At 39.3% G+C, this 23,714-nt stretch overlaps 2 protein-coding genes across 9 annotated transcripts in view; one reads left to right on the top strand and one right to left on the bottom strand.

Moving 5' to 3' along the window:
* Positions 1-14,268, top strand: part of LOC117233457 (protein tweety) — a 42,072-nt gene extending 27,804 nt beyond the window's left edge. For 4 of the 5 annotated variants that reach the window (XM_033493783.1, XM_033493781.1, XM_033493782.1 and 1 more), the window contains 7 exons: positions 7,431-7,703; positions 9,020-9,354; positions 9,718-10,149; positions 10,416-10,517; positions 10,589-10,831; positions 12,017-12,210; positions 12,291-12,419. In XM_033493783.1, coding sequence (XP_033349674.1) covers positions 7,431-7,703; positions 9,020-9,354; positions 9,718-10,149; positions 10,416-10,517; positions 10,589-10,831; positions 12,017-12,188 — 1,557 coding nt within the window. In that variant the 3' untranslated portion in view covers positions 12,189-12,210; positions 12,291-12,419. Of the gene's footprint in view, positions 1-7,430; positions 7,704-9,019; positions 9,355-9,717; positions 10,150-10,415; positions 10,518-10,588; positions 10,832-12,016; positions 12,211-12,290 lie in introns of all 5 variants that reach the window. The other variant, XM_033493785.1, reaches the window with a different exon arrangement.
* A 4,334-nt stretch (positions 14,269-18,602) lies between these two features.
* LOC117233195 (putative pyridoxal-dependent decarboxylase domain-containing protein 2) lies at positions 18,603-23,649 on the bottom strand. Of its 4 annotated transcripts, XR_004493276.1 has the most exons (11): positions 23,490-23,649; positions 23,183-23,368; positions 22,087-22,500; positions 21,734-22,015; positions 21,580-21,651; positions 21,267-21,503; positions 20,848-21,192; positions 20,477-20,762; positions 20,133-20,390; positions 19,609-20,050; positions 18,603-19,111 (listed from the first exon to the last, which is right to left on the bottom strand). XR_004493276.1 is itself a non-coding variant. In XM_033493261.1 (10 exons), the coding sequence occupies exons 1-10, from the start codon at positions 23,553-23,555 to the stop codon at positions 19,800-19,802; spliced, it is 2,397 nt and encodes a 798-aa protein (XP_033349152.1). In that variant the 5' UTR covers positions 23,556-23,649; the 3' UTR covers positions 18,603-19,799. The 4 variants fall into 4 exon arrangements, 3 of the variants coding, with proteins under 3 accessions (XP_033349152.1, XP_033349154.1, XP_033349153.1); XM_033493261.1 differs by having other exon boundaries at positions 18,603-20,050; XM_033493263.1 differs by having other exon boundaries at positions 18,603-20,050; positions 20,477-20,750.
* Between the last annotated feature and the right edge of the window lie 65 nt (positions 23,650-23,714).

Raw genomic sequence — 23,714 nt, 5'->3', positions numbered from 1 at the left:
AAAGGTGAAGGAAAGAAGAGACAGGACACGGCCGGGATGAGAAGCGAAGAGGAAAAAGGACGAAGAGAAACGCAGCTGGATGCCACGAGTGCACGAGAATCCAAGCTGTGTGTAACTGGAAAGCACAATGGCCGGGAAAGCTCAAACAATGCACAAAGGCTTTCGTATAATACGCCTGGGGCAACGTGTGGGCTTTAACGGGCTCGAAACGTCAGACCGCTAACTAGCGATGGGCTCAAGACACTTCCAATCGCTTCGAATAGTATCTCCAGTCAGTCACATGATATTTCCGAGTTAACGGTTACCGAATTAGCCTGTTATCGTTCCGTCTTCGTGATCCTTCAGAGGTTTCCACAGTTAGATGTGAAACTAACGCGAACATTGATCGTTCGTTTCACGTGCCATCACTGTTATCCTGTATCTTAATTATTAAAAATAATATCAATAACTTCGAGATTTCTAAGGTCTTCGAAAATGAATCGAACCATTACTTCGCTAAACTAAAAACACGAAACGGCGAAAACCAACGTAAATTACAAAATGTTTTATCGAAACGGTTGCGATCGATGTTCATTGTGAGATACTTGAAACTACGTCGCATTCAAATTTCAATCAGTCAACGTACGATTATATTTCCATATATTAATAAAATATCGTGGAAGAATAATCCTGCACTTTTACCCTGACAAAAGTTACCGAACGTAGTAGAACATCGATATTTCACGTTTCGGTACGAACCTTTCCCCATCGCTGCTTACGCGGTATTCTCTCCCTCTACCACAGCAACCTCTTGCCCCGTACTCCAAAAGCATCGGGTTCTCGTGCCTCTCGACAAGAAGTACGATCGCCTGGTGCAACGTCTTTCGTTGCAGATGTCGAGGGCATGGGCAACATATTACTACGGGATCAAGACGGATATCTCGTTGCGTTTGAGCAATTCGATTGTCGCTCGTTCGCGAGATTTCCTGGGAAAGAGGTGCGTGCAACGGTGTTCACGTACATTGATCCTTTTTCCTGTAATCGACGAAACGAACGCTGTCCGCCTAATTATCGTAGCGGCAGGTGCCGGATAACGAGAGCAACAGGAGGAAGTAGCACGTGTTTTGACAACGTTCATATCGTACGAGAGCTCGCAATCGAATTGTGAAATTTGTATAATTTTCAATTTCGATTTGGGGACAAACTTTATGAGTGTGAATATTTGTGCCAAGTAATTATTTGTTTGCACGCTGCGTCAGCGATGTACATAAACCTTGACTGCAATATAAATGTACGATCGCATTTAATCTTTTATTTTCTTTCTTTTTTTTTTTTTTTCTTGTTTCAATTTCATGAAATCGTTGAAAAAAGGTCGAAGGAACAAGAATGTGTAACGACCTCGATAAATTGGCGAATAACAAGCATTTGCCGGTTAATGAGCACATCCATATCGATACCGATCGTGGATTACGCTTTCATTACCGCATACAGAGCGTTTCCTGTTTCCTGTTCCAGTTTCTCATCAATCATATTTCTTGTTCATGCGTTTTCAATCATCGTAGATTACAGAGGAAAGATTCCAGTTTCTCTCGCGTCGTTGTTTCTCGTATCCAGCTTTCCTTCGCTTCCTCTTTTGTCTGCCATTTTTCTTTACCCCCCTCCCTCCTTCCCCCGCCTGTCCTTCCACTACTTCGTTGCTGCTTTTTCTGCTTCAGTCAACCGGTGGATATTTCATTTTTCCCTTTCTTTCAGACTGTTTAACGTTTTCTTTCTGTTCCTTCGTAAGTTCCATTAACGTGCCGTTTTATGCGCTATTTCCGCCATTTTCTGCCTTTGAATCGAAACAGATGGAATTACCTTCAGCGTATAACGGAATTAAATAATATAGATATTCCGCTTTTCATAATATTCCTTTCCAGTATCGTCTGTTCTGTATCAAGTTATACGCTATATACCTGAATGAACGTTCGAACGTCTTTAAATTGACATAATATCGGCGGATCGCTCGAAATCGTTCAACGATCGTACGAACCGTCAGAAACGAAAAGTGAGAAAGAGGAAGAAAAGAGCGAGGAAAAGAGAGAGGAAGGTAAATAGCGTCATAACGTGGAACGTTCACACTGGCCTGGTTGATCGTAGTATATCGGTGACATCGAAAGCGTGCGAAATTTAGCTGGCATGCACACGCAGACACGTTACTCTCGTATGCGTCGTCGGTAGGGTAGTCAGCGAAGGAGAAGCCTCGAGGAAACGCCTGTCTGAGCACCCTCGACGCAACACGAGCTCTGGTAATTGGGTCCCCGGCTATTGTTCCTGCTGCTTGAAAATATTTCACGAAACGCCCGCTGCAACGACACCACCGCGCCGGGTAATTAAATCGTGAGATGGCGTTTTGTCGTATCTTTCATCGTTTGTTTTCTAACCTCCAATTCGACCGTAGATTAACGATCTCTCTCTCTCTCTCTTTTACCACCTCTACCACCTCTGTCTTTTTCATTTTCGTACAAATCGGTTTGTAGAAATTACCGTTTCATTACGCAAATTTTCTTTCGTCGTATCTTGTTACATTGCCATGTTAAATAGACAATTTCCATAATGTTTGAAGTTGAAAAAAGGAAAGAGGAAGAAAGAACTGACGACCTCTGGTATCGAAGTGCGTGACTGCCTTAAAGAAGGGCACTGTACTTTAGTTAAGAGGATTTTTGTTCCAAAGGTATTTCACGTACTTACAAACGCCTTGAAAGAAATCGGAAAAAAGCCCGGGTACGACGACCCTGCTGGTAACCCTCTCTCGTTCATTCTATTTTCAGATTAGCATAACAAGCAGATAATATGACACAACTTAATTATACTGTCGCAATTTAAAGAATTACCATACCGTAGAGGTTTAAGCCAATGTACGTGCAAATAGGGATATTATCGATCGAGATTAACGACGGGAGGTATCTTAATTAATTTCACATACGTCCATCTCCTCGTAACGAGTCATTTTCTTTTTATCCATATAGTAACGAAACCATGTCATTCTCAATGTCCACGTTTGATAATTAAAATGTTCAATACCCTTTCCCATGTATTTAGTAAAATTACGCAATATTCACTGCGCAATTATTTCCCTCCCTTGATAGAAAGTCATTTTCCGTGTACAGAAAATTCGTTCCGATGGATTAACTACCGTAAATTACGTTTTATGTAACGCAAAGTACTTACGCGACTTAATCGAAGTATCGAATATTTCAAAATAGTCGAAAGTATCCAGAGATTTACACACCATGTGCCTCGATTGATAAAATCAGGGAAACAATTCAGATCAACCAGCGATTTTTGCCAACAAATTTTTCAAACGTTTCCGAGAATAGATGGAGTTGTGATTGCCCTCTCAACAAGACAAGTCTCTCGGCACTGCAAAGAGCTTGTTTAATGTGGCACAAACGCGGCGGATTTTTCTGATTAAAGTCGATTTACAACGAACGTTCCTGCTAATTCCACTGATCGTTGTTCGGGGCGGGCTCCTACTCTCTTTCCCTCTTCGCCAGTCACTCGAATAAATGCGTCCGAGTTCTTCACGCGTCGACGTTCTGCCACGGACACAACGAAAAGAGAAGGAAAGGAAGTAGAACATTTCTACGATTCGTCGACTACGAACGTGGCGGCTACGTGGTGTAAACGTGAAGAGGAACACGAAGTCGCACGTGTTACGTTGCGACACGGAACAAACAGAATGGTGTCGAAACACACAGTCGAGATCCTTTTCACTTACGAACTCGATCATTCAGATTCGAGCAGAGTTTTGTAACGTGACGATATAAAAGAACCAAGTATGCTAACAGGGCAAAAGAAACAACGCGTTTTTCGAACGATGCAAGCGAAGAGAGGGCGGTGAAGCCCGTATTTACTCTTTCAGAGATTCGCGAGTCTCGAAAGAGAATTCATTTGCGACTTTATGTGCTACCTTCCTAGACAACCGGGTCCCATGAAGTTCGAGCACGCCCTTTCCGCACGTCCCTTCTTTTCTCTCTCTCTCTCTCTTTTTCTCTCTTTTTCTCTCTTTCTCTCTCTTCCTCTATCTCGAGTGCACTTCCGGATTTATTCCAGAGCTTCTGTCGCACTAGGTGCAACGACCGTCTTCAGTTCGTGTTCCGTAAACTGTAAACAGAGGCTTGCTGTCTAGACGCGATTCAGGTCTCGAAATTCGGCCACTCTTTCTACCTCTATCTTCGACTATCAAGCTTCAAACGAGAGTAATTAATACAGTAAGAATGGCTATTACAATTCATATTATATCTGTGCTGTAGCTGCAGCACAGAAAATGCTCCACGATTTGCAACGCAACCAAACAGAAATCGTTTCCAAACCAACTTCTTTGCTTTCCTGTAGTATTGATTTTCGAGAATCAGATTTTCGAGTTTGCCTAGAAAATGATCTAGGTGGATAATGTCAAGAAATCGCATTAGCATAGAAAAACTGCATACGTTCGATTCTTCCGATAGTAGAGCAACCGTACGTGCGAAATTCAGCTCGACGCGCAACGAGGTTTGTTTGGAAGAAAAGCATATCGGTTGCCGGCTGGGAAATGCGCCAGTGAAAGAAAGATTTTCCATAAATTCACACGTCTCTCTGTATCATTCGTCTTCAACTACTCGAAACTGTCGCTGAAGTTCTCGACAAAAGTGAGGAACAGATATCTCCCTGATGGCTAGCATCACGGTTTGCGATCATTTTCTTTTCTCTGTCTCCAACTTGGCGACACATATCTGCTTTTTCTTTGCGAATCGGTTGTGCTACTCGGTACCTCGGTATCGTTGCTGAATGACTCGGTTTCTCTGCCACCGATGATCGTTCGAGGATTTTTAAGGATGTAATTATCTACATCGAACGCGATATTTAAGATATTTTACGGGTTTCGTTAACCAGTTAGCTGTTGCGACCTCTTTGAAAAGTGTGTACCTAAAATGTGTCGCGAAAAGTAAGCGATGACGAGTATACTCGTCAAACACAGAGTATATGTGATTGTTATAATAGAGAATTGAGTAATGAAATGACTGTTTTATTTTCCTTATGCATGACGAGTAAACTCGCGTCACAACACAAAATATCGCCATTTCTTCATGACGAGCATACTCGTCAAAAACGTTCTTCCTTCTCTTATACGAATCGAGGTAATGAAATAGTTTCTTGTCAGAGGAATTCCATTTCTATATTTGGAAAAAATGTAAAACATCAAATTGGTGATATCTTCGTTATATATTTTCAAACTATTGTATTCGACTTTGCTTTGTTCGCGTCGCTTCAGCAATTTCTTTCCAAAAGCATTGTTCGAAACAGTCGAAATGGACGAAATGGATGTTTTCAATATTCATCACACGTTTTGAAATATGTAACACTCGCAATCGTGTTGTTCGGTCTAGAGAACATTCGCACCAATTAAATAAATTATACTTCAGTTTGTTATTAACCGGCCGGTGTAATAAACTGACAAACTGACTGAAATTAAAATTCGTCTCTCATTTTAATTTCATTATTGTCCTTATATTCGAATCGCTTTAAAAAGCCCTAAACTTTGCTACGATTTTTGTGCGACAGTTAATATCCCTGCGAATGAAAATTTTGCCGTTATCGCTGTTTGTTACACGTGGAAACATAGAGACGACCGGCTTCCGCGAAAAATCACAGGCATCGAGAATTATAGGCGAAGTTTATCGATGTCGCGTAAATAATGAAATGCAATATGTACATACACCGGTCGATGTAGCCGGTTTCACGGGGTGGCACGCGAGCCGCGAGGGTGGTTGACCCCACGGTGGCGTGCAGGCCTTTGAGTAACACGACAGAAAAATCAAATCTTCCGCGAGTCACAGCAACAACGACAGTGCGATACACCTTTCGAGCGTACTAAGCTTCCTCGCTAAACAGAATATGCGATAGCACTCTCCGCTACGCGTTAATCCACCCTTTACCAAACCAGATGGATTAATAGAATAACGACGATAAAAGTTATTACACAGCTGATAACGACGACACGATTTATCTTTGTTGGATCACGGTGCCAATATAGCTCGCGTGAAAAAATTCAATTGACCATCGCCATTAAAAAATAATTTCAGTCGTGAAATTCGGTTATTCCATAATAGTCTCGCCTGTGCTTTTTCGATCCTAGATTTTTGAATCCTATCATCTCACAGAAGCCACTTCGATCAATTGCATAAATCGAAAAGCAAAGAAAGACGACAATGCTAATTGTAAAAACAATGCATTTTGCTAATTTGCCTTACCGTTACTTTACTGTTACTCGTGTCATCTTACAGCGAATGACCCCGTGGTAATAAATAAAAATGAAATTGACCAATCTGGCTCCTTAGAGGTTCGTATTGCGTATAAAGAAAACTCAATGGGTAAAGAAATGAAATTTCAAATAACAAATATCCATCCGTCTGTCGATAAAACATATTTACGAGGACAGATTCTTACGAGGGAAGTTTCCGTAGTGTCAATAACGATAACAAATACAGCAACTTGTAGCGGCGATTTCGAAAACTTTTCAATCTTCCCTCGTAATGCCTAAGATACTGACGGTAATCGACGATCGGCGCTCGGCGAGCATTCTGGAGCACGTGAATTCACTATGATTCACTCGGTGTGAGTCACTGTACGGCGAGCGACGATCTTCGCGAGACAGCCGGATCACCTTTCGACATCCTTGCAGGCAGTTAATTAGCGCGAACAAGAGCAACAAGCGTGTTCAATAGCGGCGTTCGCTAATAATATGCTCCGATCGAGCGTAACCGGTGGTCCCGATTAGCGCACGCATCCGTCGGCGATCGGCCGCGATTCGGTTCAACGTTCGCGTTATCGGGCCGGGAAATTAAGAGAACGTCGAGTCTAGTCGCGGATGTCCGCGTGGTTACTGGAAATACTCGTTCGCGTCGCATTTCTTTTAGATCGCCGCCGAGTGTGACGTTCGTGTTCTGCGTGGTGATACCTCGTGCTCCACGATATCGAGACGGTTATTGCAATTTTTATGCGTTCAGGAAGTCGAGTTTTAAGCTTAATTAACGGTACTGATCGCGTGAGCGGCAGCTACGAATAATCATTAATTAGAAAGTAGCTGGGAAGCTTCTCTGATCTCTCTCCCTCTCTCCCTCCTCTCTCTTTCGCTCTCTAACAAGGGGTCATTAGCGCTCGCAGGAAATTTTGGAAAAAGAAAAACGAAAGACACGAAAGAAAACGGAGCATCCCGGGGATGGTTTTAGATTTAATTAAACCTCGAGATTTCCGTCTACGCCGAAAGAAACACTACTCGAACGTTAATTGCCAGAAAAGTAAGGCGAATGCAAACGGTGGTGCGGGGGGAGGAAAAACGGAAACGATAAAAATGAGATAAGGAGGTGGTATACGCGAACGGTTTTATTAAAGATGCACGGCGATAACTAACGTTTAACTTTAATTAACAGAGTCTCGGGATACTTGGAAGTATCCCTGCAGCCTGGTTAATCCTGACGTTGCTGGTGCTCCTGGTTTACCTGGTAACGAGATGCTGCGACCGGAAGCCGCGCCCCAGGAGGTCGATAACCCTGCTGAAGTGTTCGCTGGCCATCCTGGCGTTACTTTGCAGCGGAGCTGTTGCCGTCGGCCTCTACGGTAACGACGACGTGCACAACGGTTTGGTGCAATTGGTGGCCGCCGCAAAGAACGTCGATGGTATTCTCATGGGTGTACGGAATCAGGTTGGTCTGCCATCACGAGATACGTCTGTCTGACACGGACTCTCAAACGTCCTCCTGCCCGATTCTAATTAGATACGCTCCGATGATGATATCGTTATTTGCCTCGTTCCAATTACATAGGCGAATATGTCGATTCAGAATGATAATCGATGCTTCGAAATCAATGGCGAACTTGGAAGAACAAATTATGGATGTTTAAGATAGCGACGTTTATGTTGTGCAATGAAATAATTAATCGGAGTAGATTTGTTGGTTCTTTCGAAATTCAATTCGTTGGTTGATGTTTTACTCGATCTATGCATTATTTTTATCTTTTTTTATCGTATTTATAAATTAAATTAAATCGTTTGGAGAAAACGTTGTTTTTAGAGAAAGATAAAGGAAACGAAGAATGTTATCTTACTACGTAATGCAAGAAAGATCTTTCCTACTATTTCTGCTCTCTAGCGACGTTCAACGACTGCAAACCTTCGTTCCGTTCATCTTCAGTAGTCACTTCTCGAAGGAAACATCTCGTCCACTTCAACTTTCTTATTACTACTTGTTCGTTCGTACATTCATGTTTACACTTTAACCGAAAAAATAGAGCTGCAACTCGTTCATAATTAGTTCACGGTCTTGTCTTCTTTTCCTTTTTCTTTTTTACATTTAAATGTTCCTTGATTAGCGCTTTTAATTCGGGTCAAGAATAGCGAGGAGTTTGCGGACAACCGTAATGGAAATAAACCTGAAAGAAGAGAGACTCGTCTCGTGATAAATAATCCGATTTCCAGCCACCAAGGAGATTCCATTTTTTAATTAAAGATCTTTATCTGACGGACTTAATTTAACCGAATCGCCGTAAACGGGATTAACTTCGTTTTTAAAGAATTCGGCGAGTGAATTATCACTCGTGTCCTAGAACTAGTGATTACTTCAATTATTTCCGCGGTAAAGGAAGAAAACATTTTTTTTTATCAGTTTTGGAATTATAGCATAGCGTGATTTTATTGGACATTCGCAAGATCGAGCACGATAAAGATATAAGACGATCCACGGTGCTATTTTTCGTGCAATAGCGTTCTATCTTCTTTATTATAAAAAAAACTTCAACATTATAATAAATTCATTTAGTTTGAATAGGCGATTAAATCCAAATTTTCAAAATCTTGACTTATGCCAATGTGATTGTCTGCCATGCGAGAGGATAAAGTTCATTTGTCACCTTTATGCTCGCTTCATTCTCACAAATTACCCTATTAAATATGGCTATCCCGTTAACACTGTAAGTATTACCTTGGTGATTGAAATCACTTAAAAGATATTTGCTTTTCAAGACCGACACCATCGAGACGACATTGAAGAAGAAGGTGCAGCTACAGTTGACTGCCTTGGGGGACGATTTCGATGCCCCCGTCAGCAATAAAACCATGCTCGGTCTGCTGTTGGCCGCTCTGCAGAGCATGAAGCAAAACACGAACATCGCCGTGAACCGCAGCTTCGAAATTCGAAAACCGTTGAGCGGAATCAGCTTGGCTGGCGCGATTGGGATGGGAGAGAAGATAGAGCAATTAAGGTGGCCCGTCACCATGGCCGTTCTCAGCGCGCTACTCGTCCTCTGTGTGGTGCTGGTCGTCGGAGTTGCGCGACATTCCAGATGCGTTCTCATAACGTACGTGTTTCTTTTCTTTCGTATGTCTGGCAAAAACCGTGCGAAAACAGGGTTCTCCTGTCCGACTGGATTCAACTCTCTTAAATTACTACGTTTTTGTGCCTTCTCGCAGCTGCAAACGAACGAACGAACGATGGTAATCTTACATCGGTAAATTTCAGAAACGTCTTGACGATGTTAAAAGTTAGAGATAGGATGAGAATCGCTTTGAACATAATTCGACAACACGATACGATAATATTTCATAGTATTTCACGGTAATGTGAATAAATATCAAGTAGAAATGTTTGAAAAATATGGGAATAATAGATCGATTAGTTCTGGTTACTGTAATAATCGTTCGCTTTGAAATCTTCTTTTCAGATTTTCCGTGTTTGGATTATTTGCGGTGATAGTCTCGTGGTTGATGGCTTCGCTGTATCTCGCAACTTCAGTGGCCTTAGGTGATCTCTGCGTGTCACCAGACGGTTACCTAACCAGAGCGGTACCGGCCACTCTAGCCTCCGAGGTTCTTTCGTATTACACGCATTGTGAGAACACGCGCAATAATCCATTCAGCCAGAGATTAAACGACGGTCAAATCGCGGCAAACAACATGAGAGACAACATGAGTACCGTGACCAGGTTGGCACTGGAACTATTCAAGGAACAACAATTGCAGCCGAAATTGACCAGCCTTTCGATCGACGTGAACACCGTAAACAAGCTCATGTCGGGATTAACGACGTTACTTGATTGCAAGCCTCTTCACAAACAATACGTTCATGCCGCGAAGAGCTTATGTCATTTAGGATTGTGAGTTTGGCACTATTTTTTATTCTTTCGCTATTTAACGAGGGTCACGAGAAATTGATGTAACTATATATGTACATGTATCATAAATTCCCAGAATGATACGAAACACGAATGTACGATTCAAACTATCGATCGCGTTGTTTCTATGGTATTTTGTGTAAACTGTTTACCTGCTGCGAAATGATTGATCGCGGAAGGTTAAAGCACTCCATTAACTATCCGAGATGTAATTAAAGAAATACCGTAACACCGTTGAAATTCTTCAGATACGGACTAACTTTCATGCTGTTGGCGAGCTTAGCCGCGGGACTGTTCTTCACCGTGCTAGTTTGGGTAGACTCTCACACTTGGATCTATATTCGAAAGCGGTGAGTGTGTACGTTTAACGCAACTAAAAGATACAACGCGCGGAGTATGATTAACGAGGACTTTGTTCTAGAAGAGATTACCATCAAGTCGATGAGCAGGACCCGTATCTACCGCCATCGGCAGCTTCGCAGGCGATAGCAGCGCGGACCCTTCGAGGCCAAGGGTCGTACCCGCCTACAGCCCCTTCTGTATTTTATCCGAATGCTCATGGCACTCAAAATACCATTAAGCAGCCTCTCTTGCTAACGCCGCCCCCGCCGTCCTACGCTACTGCGACTGCTCGAGCACGTCAGCTGCACGAGAGCATGCTAAAGTTTGTGCATGAGATTTTATTCGGTTTCATTTATTAGCTGTCGTCTACCTTTATCGTACACGAACCTTCCGGTTGCTCAAGTAAACGTCGGTTTAGGGGGAGAACGCTCAACGAAGATAGTTATTAGCGTGGAAGTTATCAAGCCATAATTTCGAGTTAATGGGAAGACCGTAAGTGGGCTAGTAAGAACGTGAATTTAAGTAGTACCAGATTATTAAACTTCAGCTTCATAAACGGGGTAATTATGGAGCTGCATTTAATACGATAAAGGTTGAACGTTAAGTGAACTGCGACAGTTCGTCAAATTAATTTTACGATGCGGTTTGAAGTGGGATTTAGTTTTATGACGATTGTTCTTTCGGATCATGCGATGGGTGTTAAATTAAGTTTAGTACAAAAAGTTGGCACTTAATCCCTTTTCATAACTGTCATCAAATTGAAGACTTGATGTGAGAACCATGAAATTTTAAACGGATCAATTGTGAATTACATAGTTATTTCATATTAACGAACGTACAGATGTTACATCAAATCTTTACTTGTTCGCTTTACATAGACGATGTGTTTTTTATTGGATTTTATGAGATGCATTAATTTTCTATTTTTACCAGTGTGTTGAATCAATTCAGTTTACGGTTTACGATGTGATTTGTTTATGTCGATAGATACTATGTTAGGTCTGAATGTTGCTTTAATTGTTCACAACACTCTGGTGGCAATAATGCAAACAATATGGTACAGCTATTGATCTTTCAACCTTTACAATGAAATGAACGAAATCACATAATCGCTTGAAGACGAATTAATCATGGTTATCGCCAATTATATTTCAGGACAATAACTGTACAATCGTTTGGTTTCCTCTTTGGTGTTCTTACAGCATTCTGTCAGTTCAAATTTTTTTAAATATTCATATAGATATGTTTCTCAATTTTCTCCATTACTTTTTCTAATCGATGTTTAAAGCAAGGAAGAGAGTTCGTTTTTGCCTTTTTTTCTATACATGAAAACATTAGCGATAGTATGCTTTTGCGCGTGTTTTCATTTTTCATAACGTTCATGTTTAGATTATTTTACGAGATGAACGAATGATACAGAGTTTTCTTGATAGGAATTAGACATCAGAGAACCGTCCGAGAGAAAGATAATGCTGCAACTTTGTTCGTTTCGATTTGCCATTTACAGAGGTGGGGGTATTAACGGGAGCGGAGGAGGCGGGGATCACAAATCGTCTCAGCATAATCAGCAATCGACAGGTGGACGAGCTGAGCACCGTTCTGGGCTCGGAGATCAACCTGGCCAGTACGCGACTTTGAGCAAACAATGCAAGACCCTCGAGTCCAGTGACTTTTACTGAGGGCACGCCCCCGCAGGGCCCGGTAATTTCACCGTTAATCTTTTCTTTAATTTAAATACAAGTTTCAAATTTTGAAATGAAGATTCTGTTTTGGAATCGTAGGTAGAGAACCACCTTGGACACCAAGCGTGGCGTCCTTCACCGGTACCCTGTCTCACAACTCTCACGGACCTGCTCATCTGGCCACGTTCCAAGACTCTCGCAAAACACAGACTCTAGACCCGAAGAATCTAGCGAATCTAAAAAGAGGCCCGACTCCAGCTTGGAATCAGAATCGCCCGTTGCCACCAAATCCCAGTAGTCAACCGACCTGGGAGTTCGAGTCTCGTTCGCAGACCAATATGAATCAGTTTCGATCCCTGGTGCGAAACAAGACGCCAAACATTCGGATTCAAGACCAAATGCAAGATCAGGTGCGAACATTAGATAGAAATTTCACTAGGAATCAGTTCAACGGTACGACGCAAAACAATGCTGTACCAAATATGTACGGAACGTACAATCGAGCGCAATCGAGGCAAGAAAACAAGTCAACGGTGGCGACGTTGAGTCAAGTACAGGGTAGCGATCCCAATTTGTACTCCGTAACAGAGTTATAAAATCAAACGACACACCAAACGCATAAAAACTGCCATTATTAAGATTTTTGGAATATCGTCCGATGGAAAGTTCGCTGTGGTCACTTTCATTCAATGTCTATTAAAAAATTTAAATCGTCAATGCACAATATCATTGTCCCAAGGGACTCCTTTTGAAAGCGACCAAGCACCAACGTGCATATTTTCATATATGCGTTCTTATTTTATACGCTAAACCCGAAGAAGAATGGCTCAACCGTTTGGTAACTTTTGATAAGAATCACGAACATTTATATACGTTTAAACGTAAGATTTCATAAAGGGTCTACGTTTTAAGAGTACAATCGGTGGAAACTGCGGAGCTAGAGTTTTCACCCATGCTTTCCGCAACGATATTCAGAATTTTCGGGGAATCAAAACAAAAGGGGAGAAAGAGTAAGATCATACATGTTTTGTAACTATACGATAACCATTCGCACATTTAATATTTCTCATCAGTTTCACGAACGAAAAGGATGAAAAACAATAAAGGAATTGCTATACCAACGTGTAAGAGTTTGGACGAAGATAGTTGTGCAAGCAGGAGTGGCGACCCAATCGAGAAGGTCGGCGAGTAATGTGAGTTAGGAAAAATGGGGGCAAAAAAGAATTTTAGAAACGGAAAGATCACCAGCGGGATGATGTATACCGCATTGTAAAAATTCGCGCTGAAATTGAAAAGCGATTAGAAAAGGTAAAAAGGATTCATTTACATTGATAATCGAAGTATATTTACATGAATATTACTATATGGAATTTTCCTGTGGAAACTTGGAGAACACTAATACGATCACTTTTCTTCTTATCGTTTATTTGTTCGAAACAATGAATATTTAGACCTGCGAAGTCTTGTATGCCCGAGACTTCGTAATTGTATATCATGTACAGTTATTCTTATCATTCTACGTTAGTTTATTCTGTAAATGATTATTGCTTCTTGATCGAGCAGACGAATGATAGGTTATGCGAACAAAGAAGTTGATTGCCATATTTATTATTGCTTGTTAATTATTCATTTTCATTAACATCACACAAGAAAGCACAACTGTATACATAAAGTATTAGTATGTATAAATCGCCTACAAGGAAGATGCAGAGAACACGTTTATCAGGCATCTTTGAAGATGCTGGAAATTTGTTAAGTTCCGTTTGAACGTTTCATGTTCATGGAGATAATTTATGCTGTTAATTTTTACTCGTTATCGTGGCCTACTACTTTCTCTTATATATAATCGTTCTAAGCTACGTGCATCGTTACTCGCCCACGCAAAGTCATCTCATTCCGACATTTCAGTTCCGTCTCCTTTTAAATTAACTATATCGTACCGAGCTGTAAAGGTGAAACTTTTTGAACAACTTTTTACACGAATTATACGGCGATTATACCAAATGTAAACGATATTCCACGACACAATTTTTATATACTTTTGTATACTTTTTATCGAAGAAAGCACGAGACAGAATTATCATTGATTTTTCGGTGAACCATCTCAGTATACAGTTTATACGTTTGCGAGATAAGTATATACATATTAACATAAGAAGTTACCGCACGAAATACAGAACGAGTGATATGAATATATAAATATATATAAATATATATATTATATATATATGTGTATGTATATTTATCAACGTTAATATTTAAAGTTCGCAACGAGACGATGAGTGTTCGTGAATTTCTATCGCAAAATACATCACGATGAACCGAAACGAGAAAACTAACGATAACCGTTGAAGAAACGGATTAAAAAGAAGAAACAAAAAATTCTGCCAATACTCAGGCAAGCATACGTTTTTAAGTACAAACACGGTGAAAGCGCAAGCGTTATGTACGTCAGGTCTTTTTTCATTTTTTATATGTGACGAAAGTTCTAGAATCATCTGGTGTATCGATATCGAGTATCCAGATTGCATTTCACGAATTTATCCTTCGAGCCAGAGGGATGTTGGGATCTTGAAGGATAGATCGATGAGAATACCAATTAATCTATGATTCACACACACACGCGCGCGTGCTTACACACACACGATGTTAACTTAGATCATAAAATTTGAACGAAGGAATTATCGACAGTCAGAACATTTTTTTCTCTTCTTTCTCTTTGTATATTTACTGTTTAAAAAGTTCAGTGAGAGATTATTCGCAAATATACTGGAAGCAACTATCGTTGCACGATGATGGTATTCTCGTCGATCAGAACAAAGTTTTCGTAATATCGGTGATTTTCAACCGAATAGGAAATAAAGCAAAAAGTCGAGATTGAATTATTTGCGGAGCGCAAAGTCTTCCTTGTAACGGTACTCCTAGTTGAAGGTGTCCGAACGAGATCATTCGCGATTGGTGAAGATAATTGCAACGAACCAGCGGACGACTTTATATTCCGCATCCTATTCAGCGAAAACGTGTGTAAATAGGCAGTAATACGATAGGCGTATAAGGTTGCCGAGGAAATGCGAGGAAGAACAAAAAAAAAAAAAAAAATGGAATGAAAAAGGAAGAAGGAACAAGAAGATGTACGTGTGATATAACTTAAATTTAGGTGTTACAAATTTTACACAGAGATAATATCGTTCTCCTCTGCCGTTTTCTTTCGTTTCTTATCGTTTCTTCGCTTGTAAGGAGGAACAAGGGAGGGGAAACGAGCGGCGATATCGCTGAGAAGGAGAGCCGCCATTACCGAAGAAATGTTTTACTATTCGTTTACGTTTACACGATATTATCAAGAGAGTTTAGAGGAGGAAATACGATTTTACGTTCACTGTTCGCAACGAGCATAGAAACGGTGTAGGTAGAAAAAGCATGATTAGGTATAAACACGTTTGATCCATTGTACATAGTTGTAATATTTATTAAAGTGCATAAAGTGCATAGAGTATAGCGACACATAGATTTAGTCATTAATTGATCATAATCTTAAGATCGAATCGACGAACGAGATCGGAAACGAATTAGAGCGTGCGTATGTGTGTGTATATGTGAACTTCGTTTTCTTGAATTTATCGAAGAAAAGGAACATCCTAGTCAGTGAGAAAAACAAAGGTTTTTCTTTTCGTACACGTTCGACTTTGTCCGGCAGTTGCATACGACAGAGTTTCTTGCCAAAACCTTTCCACATGGCTCAATTTTTCAAACGTTTTTTTTAGAAGAGTTCGTTATACCTTGAATTGATGTATTTCCCTTAATTTTAAATATTCTACTTAATTAACTATCGATGAGGAAGAATTTAGCTGGCAAGGGAAAATCTTTGGATCCAAATGAATTTCTCGTCGTTCTTAGATTTTAAGCGAAGTTAGTAATCTCGAGTACGTGAAGCAAAACACGAGCGACATCATACGATGACCTTCATATGTCAATTTTTAGTTTCGGTTGGTACGATGGGGTTGGATAATATATATAATATATATAATATATATATATATATATATATATATATATATATATATATAATATACTGCAATATCTTTTTATGTAAAAGTGTATATATTTTTATTTTCGTCTTATTTTAATAAAGATTAACTCGAGATTCTTTGCGAATAATTTAAAAATAAAAAGTATTTTTAGTTTCTATCGTATATTTTATTGACTCCATCGCATCGTTGTCGCTCAGTATCGAGAGTATCGAGTATTATTTAAAATTTTTAATTAATCAAATGATAGAGTATTTAAGTTCTAGTAGGTTAAACAAAAGTGGGGAGCAAAGAATAAAGAATTAACGTAGAAAGACACTGTATGAACACAGTCGACGCGAGACAGTCGAAAGAAAAACCTTGACCAGTCTCTGTCGTCTTCAAGACTGTTAAAAAAACGCGCAAACGGGATCAACACGGTATTTTCCGGATTTACGAAACAAATATCTTTGCACGATTTGAGAAGATCGTATGATAAAAAGGGAAGACTATCTTGTATTTTCTTCTCGAAAATATCTTTGTATGTTCTAATCAGAATCGGCCTGACACGAAAGTCTGAATAAATCCTCGTCTCTCAAAGAGGAGGGCAGATCCACGAATTCGCGAGAGAGACTCGAAAATATCGATAAATTCTAAATATACGTGCACGTAGTCTAGATGGTCGTTGACGAAACATTAATTCTAATCCTTTGTCAATTTGTATCATTGTATCGAGCAGCAACCTGCACGAGATCAAATTGAGAACCACTTTTTCCGATGAGTACAACCGTATTTAATTTTTCGCATCATTTTGATACTGTGTAAGTGGCGTGAAAGAGAGTTATATGTGTACGAATGTATGATAGGGAGAGAGCGAGAGAGAACTAATTATTTTCAGAGGCGTTGATATATATAGTGGAAATATAGTACGAATATAGGACGTAAAAAAATCTTCTCTAATCGGTGCATTGTTCTGGCCTATGAAACTTTTTAATTAATTTAACGAAGAACCTTTAATGAGATTAGATGATAAGGAAAAACAAATCAAACGTCAAGATTATCGAACGATATAACGTTTCGATTTTCACGAGGGCTAATTTTCCAAAGCTGGATCCATGACGAATGTACGATCGATTCTCGAAAGGTGTCGTTTTCCAATGAGATAATGTCTTGTTGGAACGCGCACGTTCTCTTTACACGAAATAGATCCTTTAACACGATAATCACAATTTCTTTCGAACACGGATATTGACGAATTTTCGTTGATAATTTAATTTAATTAAAACTGAAATTCTGAAAAACTTGATATTCGTTCGACGCAAACATCGCGCGAGAAATATTCGCCACTTAGAACTAGAAAGTTTAGATTCGATAAATTTTATTCGTATAATAGACTATACAGTGTGTATGATTTCACGGATCAAATCTCAGCAATAAATGTAAAATTATCGTTTACGAACTTCTTAATACTATCTATTCGAATATCAAACAGCATTTAATCGATTAGTATCACATTTAATAAATAATCGTTTTATATCTTACACGCATAAATTACAGCTAAGAAACAGTCGATTTGTTGGGAAAAAGAAATATCGCACCGAATTGCACACACTGTACAGTTCAAGATATAATGTACGCACTCGAATGAAAGAAATTTTAACGCGATCGTTCGGTGTACATCGATGAACACGTTCGTTTGTTCGTTCGTTCGACCAAAAAGAAAGAAAATGAAGTGCAACTGAGATCTTTGGACCTTGGAAATATCGATTCACGAAAATAATAGAGGGTATCGCCCCTTTGTTCTTGTGTTTCTTCTCTCTCGACGTACGAAAGAGGTTTAGTCACAAAGTGTGCAGAGGCTATTGAGATTTTACGTAAGTTTAAGATTTCTATGGTGTTTTTGTACGCGCGGAAAGATGCATTCTCAAGCGTGTATTGTAAAGAGAATTCTTTGAGAGGCATATATAAAGAGCAAAACGAAACTCGTTAATCGATACCGTTTTTGTGCATTGCGAATTACGTCTAATTGCCATATTCCAGACTTAATTCCTCCTATTGTAATGGTAACACGAATATTATGAAGAGAGAAAATAAAAAGACATAAGATCCACCGTTGTCTACGTTTAAATAACACCACTGCTCCCTCTACGGTGTATAATCTGTACAAAGCATACTCCTTTTAGATGGATGTTTGATTTTTAATCGACGAAACAATGGAAAATTGTCCTGGATCTTTAAAAAGTCGTTAAAAAAAAGATATAATAATTACATCTTATATTCTCTTGAATGCCATCTATACGTAATTTCCTAATTATATGTAACAATCTAAATTCCTTTGTCCCTTTCGAGGAAATGTTTTATATCTTTAAAAAAATGTTAATTTCAATTTAAAAAAGCACTCAAAAACTTGAAGTTATGTTAAGATCATTTATTGAATTGCAGTACTTTATTAAAACAATTTTGGTACATAAATATACATATAATTTAATTTCTTCCCATTCAATGTAGCTATCAACAATTTACCGAATACTGTAATAATGTGAACGTATTTCTTATGGTTTTTTAACACAACAGAACTAAGTAATTCCTATTCCGTTGCAAATTACACATTATTACATTGTAACAATCCAAATTGCTTCAATGTAACTCTACATTATCGCTCTCTCTCTCTCTCTTTGGTTATCGTTCTAATATCGGAACATTGTTCTGATTTTCCTTCTTTTTTTACACGCTTTGTTAGATGCTTAAAGAAAAGCTTAATTTTCTCGAATAAACTTTACAACGCGTGCGTAATACCTTCTTTTTTAAATGCTCGAAGCAATCGCGACTTTATTATGTATGTGTCTTTTTTCCGTTCTTAATGTATGTTGTGCTTCATGAAGAAAGAACTCGCAAATAAAATGTAAAAAATGTAGTCTGTAAAGTAAAATGTGGAAAAATTTAAGTTTGATTGATAAACTTATTCAGAATGTATGTGTACATATCGATGTAAAACACTGTTGTTGGAAACTTAAATAGTCAGCTGTTCAATTTATGTAGTTTTATTGTAAATTCGATACTCATTCGATAAACTAAAAATTTAAAGGCAACTCTTTTCATGTTGCGTTATGAAAGTAAGAAGATACGCTTCTGATTATTGTGCTACGAGAGAAATACTTTAATGAATGAGGAACAGTTATCACTTGTTATCAAATTAACTCGTAGTAAGATTAACATCTTTGCTTATTATCAGTCTAATAAGTACACAAGCCATCTTCGATAGATCTTGCTAGTATGCATGAAATTAAATTGTCGATGAAAGTAATGAAACGGATAAAATAGAAAAAAATAATACGACTAATCCAAGATGACAGAAAAGTAGCATAAAATAGTTTATTGAAGAAAGAACGACAGAAAGGACAGCGTGGCTTTACCTTTGTCGATTTATTAAGCTCCTCAACGCTTTAGAAACGCTAATTCTTTTGCTGTGCTCTGAGAATGTAAAGGGTAGCTTCTACCGAAAACGCTCGATCGTTTCACCTAGAGCATCGCTCCTTTGTCAAGTTCAGAGATTTGAACTTAACGAACTGAATCTTCTTCGATTAATCGTATCGTTTAATGTTTACTACGACTTCACCTCACCGGATTCTTCTTTTACCTGCGGGTGGGGTACGGTATTTGTGATTACAGAGACACTTTTTCCACTCTGTAAACTGGAATGGCTCGATGAACGACTATGACTTTGGCTACCAGCGCCAACTGGAGTCTGTACAAGGGGCTGTGGTGGAGTTCTAGCACCAGATCCATTAATCACCGTGGAGTTTGGTTGCAATTGCATATGGTATTTGTAAATATTCTCTGTACTCTCGACAACTCCTGGATGCGAAAAATATGTCATTGACTAATTAATTAATTATGGATACGTAAAGGAAGTTTAACGTGTAAATAAAGTATGTACCGGCTTGTAAATTTAAGCTACGTCCACGAACTCCAGTTTCTTTCGAGGGTGGACTCCACCAATTGACGAAAGTTCCAACGACAGGCACGTGTCTAAGAATACCTTCTTGCCATAATTTTTCTGCATTTTCTCTTTCCAAGTCCGTCTGTGCTGCTTCGATACCTCTTTTCACCACTTCGGATATAGTATCCAATAGCTTGGAGCTAGCTTCTACTTTTTGACCGACTTGTAGAACTAAGGATAGTAATTCTGCCACATCTGTGAAAAATTATATTTTGTTTCAAGTCCACATGCTAGATAAACTCAAATCAACTGTGGGACAAGAAATGTAAATCTTTGCTCACCTGTATCTTGTGTAACCATACCAAATCGTACACAAGCTAAGCCGTCGGCGCCTTCTCCTAGAGAAAATGCCGCGTCTGTGTTCCGTAAAGCTTCAACTAATTGCGTGTTTAATCTGTTCAATTCCTCTTTTGCCTGATCGGTCATGACGTGGATCCAAGTAGGAGGTGCGTATCGTACACCGCCTAAACCTGCCCAATCAGGCATTTCTACCAAATGTAAAGAGTCATTCTCTGAGACTAATCGCACGAACGTTGCTTTATGCTCGACCGTTGCCTGTAATATTTCCTATTATGCAAATGGCAGTGGTTAGTTGACAAATAATTGTCACTACCTTAACTGCATATGACCGTCACTTTTAAAATATACTCACTATCTGCTGTTCCAAACAAGCTATTACGTTATCTATATCCTCGGTCGTAGGAGGTTGATCTGGATTTTCTAGAGGACAAATACGAATCGCAATACCATGATGTTCTATTTCACACAGCTCTATTTGTACGTTTTCAATGTCTCTTTGAAGAATTTGTCCTAACCAGGAATTTAATTTATCGTAATAAGGAGGAACACGTTCTGTTGTCTGTGGATCCCTGTCTGCAGGTACAAATTGAAACACTAATGCACTGGCTACAGCTTCGAATAGTTGTGGATTATTCACGGGGTTTGTTAGGAGCTCGTTTATGGTATACGACCCTGTTTCTCCTCCAGGTGGTTGACTCTGGAAAACAAACCGTACGATTTGGAACGAAAATTCGAATTATGGAACAGGATATCATTGTTCGGATCAATTACCAATATCCTTATGCAAGAAAATTTCTTAATTTTATTGTATAATTCTTCCACAGTCAAAAAGCATCTCTTTAATCTATTATGTACACCATCTCTACCTAACACTTGCAAAGTGGCCCACAAGGGTAAAGTCGGTAAACGTCTTGACAACGAATCTGTCATTAAACCTGATACCAGAGACAAAGTTGTGTCTCTTGGAGTAGGTCGACCACCTTTCGTATCTGTTAATCTATACAGTGTCTATGTATACATTAAGAAAATTTCAACAATACCTAAACAGTTTTTCAACCGAATGTATATATGTATAAAAGGATACTACTACTGGTAGTGATGGTATACCAAGCCATATTCCAAGAGGTAACGTAACACTATCTGCGATCTTCGAAGGCTGAAAATCAAGAAAAAGTCCGTATATTACACACTTTTAACCTTAAAGGATAAAATGAAATAAATACTAAATATGAACACACCAGATCCTTCGCAGAATTATTTAACGCTAACGCGGCTAAAGAATGACCTCTAAGGTGAAGCCAGACATTGTACTTGTCGCAAATTGCACGCAATCTAGCGATATTGTCGCAGTGTCCCGTTAATACTGATCCCGCCTCTGCCAATACCAGGAGCGGCGTCACGCTATTTGATTGCGTGTCTTCCGCGAGGCGGCGTTCCAAAGCTGACACGTCCATGCTATATCGCGATCCAAACATTGTGTTATGGGGGATGGGTCTTACACAATGGAGTGGCAAAGAAAGCTAAAAAATAGAACACAAATCTATGGTTATACGCCCACATTTTTTGTGAATCAGACTCTAAGTTTATATACCTGTTTGCACAGATGTTGAACCACACCTAAAGGTGCGGCCACAGAACTGTAAATTAAAGGTGGTGAGGCCGCAAGCGCGGTGAAACCTTCCTCCATATACCGGGGATATTTCCTGTGTAAAGCCAACCTGGTCACTCTGACTAAACCTTCCAAGTGATCTTCGTGAAACGAAGAAGCGCAATCGACGAAACGGAAAATATGACTTAGCCATCTGGTTGTATCTGCGGCCAATCGGCCAGCTAATCTCTGAGCATGCGATTTTGGAAGTGCGAGCGCGTAAGCAGAAACAGTGTGTGCGATTAACGCTAATTTTGCTGGCTCTGTTAATGTTGGTAAGGTAGTCACTTGACTCGTTGCCGTTTCCGTTGTATCATCTTTTACCGGTTGGGGAGCGTCTTCGTGAATTACCAAGTCCTGTAAGCATGATTTATAATTAAATTTCAAGTTTTTCCAAGAGTATAATTACAATCACTAAATAGAAATATATGTGTATGAACAAGAAATATATATGTATGAACAAGAAATATATGTGTATTATAATAAATACATGGTCGTGAGTGTAACTCAAATTACGTATATTTTAATGAAAATTGAATAATGTTTACCTATTACAATTAATATATCTATTACTACATCCAATAAAAGATACATACAAATCGATACATGTTTGTAAGAACATCATGAAATCATATATGAAAAGTGAGAATGAAACCCTGACATGAATGGATCAAAATTTTTGAAAATTTTTACATTTTTTGGCAGATACGTTCAATTAAAGCCCTGACATGAATGGATCAATATTTTTGAAAATTTTTACATTTTTTGGCAGATACGTTCAATTGAAGCCCTGACATGAATGGATCAAAATTTTTGAAAATTTTTACATTTTTTGGCAGATACGTTCAATTTAAATAATTGAAAAAAGAGCGGCAGCTTCCAATTCTAGAAGAACAGTTAAACGATTCGTAACAATCATAGAGCCACGTGACGAGTATTCGTCAAAATCAGAGCTATACCGACCAATTAACATGCAAATCTAAGGGAAACAACCAATAGCCGCGAATCAATGGTTTCTGCTAGCGTCGTATTTACCTACCTGAATTAAAGTTAATATTTCGTCGGCAGTTTTTGATTGCGAGAGGAACCCAGAGGGATTGTTCCAGGTGGTACCGCCATCGTCTGCTGCCTTTTCGACAGCTTCCTCGAGCCTTGATATCACCTGCGAGGCTTGAAACTCTAATGCGGCTACTTCGTTCGACGTAGACCCACCTCCGGTACTGACCTGTCAAAATGATCGAAAAAGACCGGGATAATAGGGTGTTGTCGGTAGCAAAATTTCTTTCGACACTTCGAAAGCTACTATTACGTTATCACGCACTGTCTTGATCACGGCTGACACGAACCTCGAGTATGTTTTGCGCTATACTTTCCATCGTCGCTTTATCGTTTGTGTCAGTCTCCTCAGCCATCGTGGCAATAGTCGTCGTGGCGCAGTACCGTCGCAATTCGACTTCCGTTCACCGCCGTTGAACACTAGCAAAATTCCCACAATTTCCGTTCTACGATTAAAAATAGATTTTATATAGATGTATACCCTCGAAACGCGATACACTTTAGGTTCGATAAAA

The sequence above is a fragment of the Bombus vosnesenskii genome, unplaced genomic scaffold, assembly GCF_011952255.1.
Source record: "Bombus vosnesenskii isolate JDL3184/JDL3185 unplaced genomic scaffold, Bvos_JDL3184-5_v1.1 scf7180000013295, whole genome shotgun sequence".
Lineage (NCBI taxonomy): Eukaryota > Metazoa > Arthropoda > Insecta > Hymenoptera > Apidae > Bombus > Bombus vosnesenskii.
Note: the sequence above shows the minus strand (reverse complement) of the source record. Positions and strands in the feature narration are given on the sequence as shown.